At 42.3% G+C, this 11,023-nt stretch overlaps 1 protein-coding gene across 1 annotated transcript; it reads left to right on the top strand.

Annotated features, from left to right (window-relative positions):
* The first annotated feature begins 1,203 nt into the window (after positions 1-1,203).
* LOC120528412 (E3 ubiquitin-protein ligase TRIM47-like) lies at positions 1,204-7,775 on the top strand. Its single transcript, XM_039752577.1, has 3 exons — positions 1,204-1,736; positions 6,209-6,304; positions 7,638-7,775. Exons 1-3 carry the CDS (start codon positions 1,566-1,568, stop codon positions 7,767-7,769), a joined length of 399 nt encoding a protein of 132 aa, XP_039608511.1. The 5' UTR covers positions 1,204-1,565; the 3' UTR covers positions 7,770-7,775.
* The last annotated feature ends 3,248 nt before the right edge of the window (positions 7,776-11,023 follow it).

Genomic DNA, 11,023 nt, shown 5'->3' with positions numbered 1-11,023 from the left:
CGTAACTAAAGTCCCTCATTTTAAGAAACAGAAAAATCCATCCATCCATCCATCCATCCATCCATCCATCCATCCATCCATCCATCTATCCATCCATCCATTCATTTTCCAACCTGCTTACATGGTGCAGGGCTCTGGGGAAACTGGAGTCTACCTCAGTAACCATTGAGGGCAGACAGGAAGAACCCCTGGACAGGGTGACAGTCCATCACTAGGTGAACACATTCACACACACACACAGAAACATACGTGGATGCCATCTGGGCCAATTACAGTATGTCAGTATATAAACAGGGTCATACTTCTGTAATCCTTGTCTTTATAATAAATTGTAAATTGGCCCGAGTGTGTGTGTGTGTGTGTGCGCATGAGTGTGTGTGACTGTGTGTTCACCTTGTGATGGGCTGGCACCCTGTCCATAGGTTTTTCCTGCCTCCCCCCAGTGGTTAGGCTCCAGTTTCCCTAGATCCCTGCACTGTGTAAGCAGGTTGGAAAATGGATGGATGGATAGATGGATGGATTATTTTGTATCTTAAAATGAGGGGCTTTGCCAACATTGATGAAAGTCTAACAGCTGGGAACTTCAACTACATCAATCTTCAATTAACATCAATCAATTGCTTTTTCTCCTCCTAACATTCATATAACTTTAATAAGTTAGAGAAGAGAACTTACTATGGGATGGATATTTTGATTAATAAACAGCACCAGTATGAGTAGAATGAATCCTCAGTTTAACAGCTCGCTGTCTCGGTCTGCTGAGGGCTGCCATGCCATCACATTACAAATCTGTTTATAGTGATTCATGTGTTGTGTTGTGATTAATTTTAATTTTATTTCATTTGTAAATGTGCACTGAGCTCTGAGTCTGTCTAAGGTGGATTGCAGTGTGCAATAAATAAATAAATACTGACTTGAATTACACTTTAGCAGACCCCCTGAGACAGGTCATCTCTTCTCTCACTTTGTGAGCTCCTATCTCACATTAACTGTTCACCCTCAGTGTCTCCTCAGATGTTCTCTCTGTGAGCTCTCAGCTTTCTCTTTAAATCTCCTCCTCCTCCTCCTCCTCACTGAGCACAGACAAACTTTCACTTTGGTTTCTTCACAAGTCACTTCCTTGTTTTCCTGATTGATTCTCTCTGCCTGCCTCTCCTCAGACTGACGATGACTGAAGCCCAGCTGTTTGTTTCACATGATGGGTTCACCTGCTCGGTGTGTCTGGACACCCTGACTGACCCTGTCACCATCCTCTGTGGTCATAATTTCTGTCTAAAGTACTTAACCAACTACTGGGATCAGAGCCAAGTGTGCAGCTGTCCTCAGTGCAGACACACCTTCACCACAAGGCCTGAGCTGAGCAGAAACACTCTACTGAATGAAGTCATCAAGAAATTTAAGAAGACAACACTCAGTCCTCCTCAGTCTCAGAATTATGCCGGCCCTGAAGATGTGAAGTTTGACTTCTGTACTGGGAAGAAGTTCAGAGCGGTGAAGTCCTGTCTAACCTGCATAGCCTCCTACTGTTAGACTCACCTGCAGCCTCACTATGAAGGAGACACCACATGTTGGTTGATTCTGCTAGAAATCTGAAGGAGAAACTCTGTAAGAAACATCAGAAAAGTCTGGAGATGTTTTGTAAAACTGATGAGATGTGTATCTGTGTGCTGTGTGGAATAACTGAACATGATGGTCATGAAAAGGTAGAGCTGGAGACGGAAAGAGAAGGAAAACAGGTGAGTGGAGTTTAGTGTTTAATAGAAACTCGATAAAAATGAGTTAAGTGATACGTAAATGTAGTTTAGTTCATGTTGAGGAGTCTCAGTTTGCTTGTATAGGACAGCAGGGAGCTGGAGCTTATCCTGGTGAGACTGGGTGGAAGACATGAAACAGTCCAGGATGAGATCCACAGTGTGATCCATGGACAGTCGAGTGAGCTGAGTGCTCTCATTAAACTGAGCGGAGGTTCTTTGTGTTCTGATCACTTGTGTCTTGAGTGCCTCAGGCCTCTCTAAGTTCAGAGGTTTTATCCTTCTTGTGAACTGGAATGATGGTAGATACCTTAAAGCAGTCTGGGACTTTGCCCAGCATCAGAGAATATTAAATATGTCAGTAAAGACAGGTGCTTACTGGTCTAAGAGTACCAGGTTGGACTCCTCAGCGTCTGCTGCTTTCCTGATATTCCGTTTCCTAAAAAGGTTTTTGTACCTCCATGGTGGGGTGGAGAATAATGACTGAGGGGAGGGAAGTTGAAGAAGGTGAATCAGACTTCAGTGAAGGGGGTCTGAGGGGGTGACACTGAAATGGTTGTGAGAAGGAGAGGGGGGCAATGTTGATATAAAAGGCAGAGGGTCAGAGTCCAAGCAGGGGCTCATGTCCTTGTCAACCCAGCAATAAAACTCATTCAGCTGATTAGCTAAAATGGAGGAGGATGAGGCCTGGGAGCTCTTTTGCCTGTGATTTGTAAGTTTTTCCAGAGATCTCCACATTATTGCATTTTACTGCTAAAGCTCTCCAGCTGATCTTTAGAAGTGTTTTTGTAGCTCTCAGAACTTTATTAAACTGCCGCTTTGCAGATTTATTTTCATCCCTGTTTCCAGACCTGACCTGTATGCCTGAGCCTTAGCAGCACTGAGAGCCCTCAGCTCCTTGGTGAACCGCAGCTTGGCATTGTTGTATCTCATAATGGACTTCTTAGGGAGACGCACATCTTCACAGCAGGAGATGTAAGATGTTACAATATCAGCGTACTCATCTCTGCTGCTACACCAGCCATCCATGGTTTTCCACTCCATGGAGCCTAAACAGTCCATCAGCCTTCCAACAGCCTTAGGAGTCCAACTGCGGCTAACAGTCCTGGTGGGCTTTGATGGTTCCAGTTTCTGTTTATAGCTTGTGTGATGCCTGGGTGCATACCCCGACACAGACAGTCAGGACACGGGTTCAGGACACAACACACACTTTTATTTACAGATGTTTAGCACTTTTCTCTTCTCCCCACAGCACAACACAGTACAGCAAAGCACCACCACAGTCCCTTTGCCACCCCTTCAGTCCTCCACACAGGCTTTGTCCTCTTCCTTCTGACTCTGACCATTGGATACTGGCAACTGGCCCCTTTTATAGGCCACCCAGAATGACTCCAGTTTCCCAACGAGCTTCTTCTGGAGGTGAAAGTGCTGCCAAATAGGGCACTTCAAATGTCCATGTGTGCCCTGACACTGGCCACGGGCCACAACAGAGTTGAGCTTCTATGCTCATGGCCCAGGGTCCTGCTGGAAACCAAGGGTGCTGCCCTCTGTTGGTTCGGGGGTGAAACTGTCCCGGAAGTACTCTCTCCCCCAGGCCTTTCATAAGGGTAAGGGCCCTGACAGACTGCCAAACTGGGAACAAATCATGGTGTGGTCAGAGTGGGCAAGAGGTGTACCGGAGAAATGGTAAAATGCCCCTTTGATGTTGGTGTAAAAGTGATCCAATGTTCTGCCCTCACATGTGGGCTAGTTGATCAGTTGGTGGTATCTGGGCAGATCGTCTTTCATGTTACTTTAATTAAAATGAAAATGAAAAAACTGGGAAATTGATTTTCCAAATGATGAATGTTATCAGCTAACAACTGTTCTGCCAATTGAGCATTTGCTTCAGGAGGAATGTAAATACCAACCAGTATAACAGAATGAAATTCCCAGGGTAGATAGATTAGTTTTCAAATGAACGACAAGAGCTTCAAAATCAGCAGAGGAAAAAAGGAAAGAATTTCAGACATATCCATGCATCAACCATTGATAATAATCAGGCACACTGTGCCACCTCAAGATTTGTCACAAAGTCCATTGCTATGGTCCACTCTGAAAAACTGATATCCTGCCATTAAGACACCAATGTTAAATATCTGACAGGCAGATTGTCGAGAGTGAAGCACGAAAGCCTCAGCACCACCAGCACACCTGAGCGCCAGCCTGCTTACCGCAGTACCGCCTGTTGAAGTGGGATCGACGGACGACATTCCTGTAGGCAGACAGGGACAACTTCTGTGGTAAATCTCCCTCATTGCAAACAGAGGAAAAAAATCAGATGGAACTAAGGCCTGTATGTTTAAAAGCTCTTCACAAGTAAAAGTAATTCTTGGAGTCAACAAAAAACACAAACTAACCACTCAATATGCACAGAGAACGTGGTAGCCCAGTCAGCGCCCGATATGTCAGGAGTTTGATTTTGTTGTCATGTGTCCCTCCTGTGCTACTTTGGTGGCCATTCAAATTACAAGGTGAGCCCCCCATCATCATTCATTTCTCACTATTCATTACCTTATTCTCTTGTATTTGTTTTTCTGTCTCTTTTTTTTACTTCTTATTTCATTCTTCCAATTTCCATGTCACACATTGTTATTTTGGTTGTGATGTTTGCCTCTTATGAACAGGTGTTTAGTTCTTGTCACCTCTTATTTTATTCTTTATTCTATTTCATTTACTTACAAAATTAAGGGCTCATTGCCCGGAAGAAAAAGTTTTTGTGCCCTTGAAAAACATTGGCATTTTTGAAGTGCTTGATGTTTGAAGTCAGAAGACTTAATAAAAATGATAAAGCCATAAAGTGAGTGGACCGATCTGCCAAATCTGACTCACCTGATACGTGCAGGTCGCCATCTGTCACATCTTCATCAGTGTCCTTCAGTCCAGAGTCTGATGGCGTTTCTTATTATGTTAAGACTTGTTCAAGATCTGCAGTCTTATTTCAGCTTTTTGTCTGTCTGAATTAACACCAAGACACTTAATGCTTTACATAATTTAAAATTTGTTATAATTGTAATTTAAGATTAAGATTATGTATATATGCAGTGGAACCTCGGGTCACGAATGCCTTGGACCACGTACAAATCAGATTACGACCAAAAAGTTTGCCAAACTTTTGCATCTGTTCACAACCACACACTGCTGATTTCCGCATGTGTTCAGTCTCTCCCTGTGCATTCCCTGTTCAGCAAGAGTGTGAGACAGAGAGAGAGAGAGAGAGAGAGAGAGAGCGCAAGAAGGTAGTTAAAGAATGAACCGGGCTTGTTTATAAAGAGACTGCAAGGTTAGTTTTCTTTGTTCATGGTTTTCTCAGTGCTATTCAATGTTTTTACATTTAGTTTATTATTACACTGTGCATTCTATGGTATAATTAACTATTTTTGTATTTAAAAATCTTTAAAAAAATATACTTACATACAGCTCATACGGTCTGGAACAGATTAATTGTATTAACATACAATCCTATGGGGGAAATTACTTCGGTTCACGACAAAATCGGTTTACGACCAGAGTTTTGGAACAAATTACTATGTTCTACTGTATTTGTATTAGCATATATATATATATATATATATATATATATATATATATATATATATATATATATATATATATATATATATATATATATATATTTACTTTGTTGACTTTCATACTAATATCCAGCCCAGCTTATCCTTTAGTCCTATTAATATCTCTGCCTGTTTCTCTTCATAAGTGTGTAACCCCATACTTCTAAAACTCCTTGTGAATGACTGACCCCCAAAACATCAGTGCCCAATGTGTTCCAGTGTAACCCGTGCCGAATCTGTCATATCTGTGTTGTCCCCCTGATATTCTCGTTCCTAATTCTGAATACCCTTGTCACTCCAAGTGACAATTGTAGCATACTGAACTCTGTCACCTCCAGCTCTTTCTCCTGCCTTTTGGTCAGTGCCACTGTCTTCAAATCATACAGCCTGACTGCACTCTCTTCTACATCTATCTGCCACTCTCTCCATTGTTTTGGACTGTTGAAACCAAGTATTTAAATTGTTTTACCTTCACCTCATCTCTTCCTTGCTCTCACACATTTTAGTTATTATGTGTATTTAAATATTATCATTTATTATTAATTTGTTTTATTGTCAGATTTATCTGAGCTCATTAAATTCCTCTTTAGATTTAACTTTTCGTTGAACTCCTCAAACTCACTCATGTCTTCTCGGCCTCAGTTATCTCACTTGATCCAAACAATGGCCAAAGACTTGACAAAGTTCTCACAAGTCTGAACTCCACAATGGCCTTGTAGATCCTACACTTGCATCCATTATGTGTCAAGGATTTCCTGGGTCTGCGAGCATTTCTTCATGAATGACACCAAAACTGAAAAGTAAATTCTAATAAGACCCCATGTGTCCTTTTGTGTTTCCAAACAGAAACAGCTGGGGGGGACACTGAGTGAAATTAGGAGGAGACTTGAAAAGAAAGAGAAGAAAATGAAGGAGACGAGGAGGACAATAGAACAGATGAAGGTGAGTGGAATTAAGACAAGAAAGGAAAAAAAGTAAAAACTTTGTCAAAGTTTCTGTTAATGTCATGTAGAGACAGGGAGATGCAGAATGAGAGAAGGTGGTTTATTGTGTCCTTCATTGCATTTCACTGCTGACAGCATTTTATGGTTTATTTATTAGGAATTCAGACAGCGACATTTTAATATCCTCAGGTTTCTAATTCCACCACTTAAAGATGACTTAACTCCCCCTAACAACAACTCATAATGAAGATTGTCACTGATGTTCTGATGTTCAGATGTGCACTAAGCCTTCTAATCTATTTAATCCCATGTGTACCGGTGTGTGTGTGGCACAGGTGGAAATCCTGAGGTGACCACCATGTCAGTTCTGCTTCTTAGCTTTGCACCCAACTCTTTGCCCAGTAAAAGTGTATGTCTGATCTCCATATTTCAATTGTACAAGACAACTAGACAAGCTTGATGATGACATTTGCATCCTTCACTGCTCTGGCTAGGAGCCTACCCAGCCACCCACAAAGGTTTTCTGTCTGTGTACCAAGAAGGCAACACAGCATGTGAGCCTCTCTGTATCTGGAGCAAAACTTCATCTTAATTCCCATAATACCTGAATCCCTGACTATGACCACTTTCAGAGCTCCTCATCCCTACCTACTGTCTCAGAGATATCACAGTCACTGTGCAGCTCTGCAAGGTCCTGAAAACAGCTGAACACCTCCGGCTTTGGGGTTGGTGATCATGGACAGTGTGCACCTCATACCCTACTGTGACCCACCTGCACACTAACCTTCACCCCAATGACACTCGAGTGAGCTGCACAAATATAATTCACAGTCGCAGTTATTAGTAATAATGAAAAGTTAAATATAAAGACTCACAACTCTAAGGATTACAATTGAATACAGTTGGGTGAAGGTTAATAAGCAAAGACACAATTAATGTAATTCAATTACAACAGATCAGCTTTTCTCCACAATACCAATTCTTCTTCTCCTTACTTCTCAACTCTCAATCCCAGGATGACCAGGAGAGGCTCTTTTAAAGACACACCTCTGTAACACTACCAGAGTCCTCACTGGACAATAGAGCTGTCCTGACAATGACTCTCACAGATCATACAGAGCCCCTTATTTAGACTGCATATTCCATACGGTATTCCATATGGTCTTTCAGGTGCCTTTAGAAGATGCTGCTACCCAGAGTACCAAGGGTCTGCTACGGCCCTTATTCTAATTCAAATTATCCATCACTACATCAGAATACCAAGAGAAGTGTCTTATGACTTTTTTTTTTAATTGGTGACTCAATTTTATATTTTTCCACTATCCAACCAGATCTCTGTGGAAAGAGTGATGGAGGAATATGATAAGAACTTCACTGATCTAATACGGTGCATTGAGGAAGCCCACAAGAAACTGACTGAGAAGACCAAAGAACAAGAAAAGAGAGAAATGGAGAAGACTTAAGGAGTCATGGAGCAACTGGAAAAGGAGATTGAGGAGCTGAAGAGGAGAGAAGCTGAGCTGAGCTGAAGGAGCTTTCAGAGACCAAGGACCATCTCCACTTCCTGCAGGTGAGAGTGACACTTCACAGAGAATCTGATCAGACTGGGGTGTGTGGGACATGAGAAACTTTAGAGTCAAATTCAAAGGATCTGAGAAATTTTTACAAATGGCAAGAACGGGTCATTCAACCCAATTTCACATTTGTCTAATATTGCCACAATTTATGCAAAACTCTCAAAGTTCCTGCCTTTATCTACAGCCTTCAAATGGTATCCTATGGCCACTTGACAACCTCCCACCTCAGTTTTACTTCACTGATCAATGTAACTCTTTTGCAACCTTTTTTAATATGAACATTGGAAATATCCACCAGCAGTTGCCTTCTCTTGTAAACTCTGTACATGGAACATTTTATGATCCCCCTTCTTCTTCTTTTCTTACTATTTTTAAACTCTCAACTGTGATTGAAATATCTGATATTATTAGAAATCCCAAGCTCTCTTGTCAGCTGGCTCCAGTTCCTACTGATTTCTTCTTTCCTCTCTAATAACTAACATCACACATTCCTCCCTTATCTCTGTTCTTGTTCCTTTATCTCTTAAAATGGCTGTGATACCTCCAGTGCTCAAGAAATCTGGTGTGGATCTCTACAATCTAAATAATTGTTATACAATCTCAAATTTACCTTTCCTTTAAAAAACACTTGAAAAACTGTTGCCGTGCAGGTTCACATTCACCTTACTGACAATCATTTGTTTGAACAATTTCAGTGTGGCTTTCGTCCATTTCACAGTACAGAGACAGCCCTGGTTAAAATCACCAATGACCTGCTGATGACAGCTGACTCGGGGCTGTTGACCACACTTGTGCTCCTTGATCTGAGCCCTACCTTCGATACAATATCTCATGGTATTCTCCTCGAGAGATGAAAATCGATTGGTGTTAGTGGCACTCCACAAGCCTGGTTCAAATCTTATCTCTCACATCTTGCACAGTTTGTACAACTAAAACATTTCAGATCCCAAGTTTGCCTAGTTGTTAGTGGTGTTCCCCAGGGCTCTGTCTTGGGCCCCCTTCTATTTATTATTTATCTTCTGCCTTTTGGTTGTATCTTTAGGAAATTTGATATTCTCTTTCACTGTTATGCTGATGAGCCCCAGCTCTGTCTGTCTACTAAATCTGATTCCACTCTTCCACCTTCTTCTCTCTCTGACTGTCTTCAGGAAGTTAAATCATGGCAGTCTGTTAATTTTATTAAATTAAATAGTGATAAAACAGAGGTTCTTCTGGTAGGAACTAAATCTGGTTTGGACAAATGTGATAATATACATACAATACAATACAATTTATTTTTTAGTATTGCCCAAAATCACACAAGAAGTGCCGCAATGGGCTTTAACAGGCCCTGCCTCTTGACAATGCCCAGCCTTGACTCTCTAAGAAGACGAGGAAAAACGCCCAAAAAAAACCTTGTAGGGAAAAATGGAAGAAACCTTGGGAAAGGCAGTTCAAAGAGAGACCCTTTCCAGGTAGGTTGGGCATGCAGTGGGTGTCAAAAAAGAAGGGGTACAATACAATACATATAAATCCTCAATACAGTATAAAAATATAAATTTTAAAAGTACGTAGCAGAATTTAACAGTAAATGATATCCCATAATATGATTTGGATTTGTTTAGAGTCCTGGAGACCTCATTCATCAAACTGCCTCCCCCATTTGACCATTCCACAGCTGAAATAGCGCTATTCCGAAGAAAGAACCCCTCTTTCCAATGATTCCTGCGATCCTCCATCAGGGATGACTTTACCTTAGGCAGGCAAAACAACTTGGCACGTGGGCCGTGGCACCAAGTGCCAAATTTGAGTACCAAGAAGAGAAACAGAATAGGTGAGGGTTAGTATCAAATTAAAACTATCATGTTACTTGTGTTTTAGTGCTAATGACTAACAACAGAGATGCAGTCTGTACAGTTAATCAGCAGCACTAGTCAGGGTGTGCTAAACTGAAGTAGTGAGTCTTCAGCCAGGATTTAAAAGCTGAGACCGAAGGGGCATCTCTTATAGAGCAGCAGCTTTTATTCAGAGTTCTTGATATTGTGAAGGACGGCCGGTATCTTTGCCCAGCCAGGACACCCTTAGGATAGAACAACAGGGGGTGACAGATTACACAGGGCTTTTTCTTCCCCAGGACACTAGATGGCAGTGAGCCCAGCCTCAGAATCCCACATGAGTGCACACAGTGCATGCTGGGTATTGTAGTCTCAGGGGACAGCCCTTTTGGGTCCCATGGGGGCCACCTGGGGGAGGTGCATGACAGGGGAATGGTTATGTCATGGGGTTTCTGCCTCACATTGAAGTCCTGACAGACCATTTCTGGGGTAGCTAATATAAAAGGGACTGCCTAACTTGTGTCAGGGGGCCAGAGTCTGGAGGAAGAAGGACAAATCTTGCAAGATGAATGGAGGAGGCAATGAGAGAGAGAGAGTATTGATCTTAGTGTACTTGTGGCTGTGGTGGTGGGAAACCCTTATAAAAGAAGAGTTTTCCCACAATAAAACACTCTTTGCCTTTTAACCTGTGTCTGTGCCTGTTTGTGTTGGGTGTTTGAGGAGCTGGAGTGCCCCCTACTGTTCACAATATATCTCTTCCTAGGAGAGTGAAACAGCCACTCATTAAAACAGGCTACTGGTACAATAGTAAGTCCGTCTGTTCTGATCATGTCGCATATTTATGGAGCTCTGTTCACCTGACATGCTCACTCTTACGTCCTTCTTACTTTGTGCTCCTTTGGCTCATCAGACATGTTAGGCCTTACAGCCATCAGTTTTTTTGTGCTTTTGTTTCCTCTGTTCATTGGACATTGCTGGCCTCTGCTGGACGCTCGATGACATTATGCCCTGGCACAGATGTCGCACATTGGACCGATTATTTCTTTTTATATGTAGAGGATGCTTTTTCAATTTACTCCCTTAAAAGCTTCTTCTTCATTTGACATTGTGATTCCTGTGACGATGTGGGTTCTGGCTCCACACTCCCATTGCTATTGGAAGCACTTGAACCCAACACCGTCGCTTTCCTCTAGGAACTCCCGCTACCTGCTCACTCAGCGGGAGCAACCTCAACTCAACGTCTAGGTGTTGGCCTAACACCCAGCTTCCATACAGCTACCCACGAGCGCTCGATCGTGCGCTCACCACATGCACGCACCGCGTGTC

Source organism: Polypterus senegalus, chromosome 4 (assembly GCF_016835505.1).
Source record: "Polypterus senegalus isolate Bchr_013 chromosome 4, ASM1683550v1, whole genome shotgun sequence".
Taxonomy (NCBI): Eukaryota; Metazoa; Chordata; class Cladistia; order Polypteriformes; family Polypteridae; genus Polypterus; species Polypterus senegalus.
Note: the sequence above shows the minus strand (reverse complement) of the source record. Positions and strands in the feature narration are given on the sequence as shown.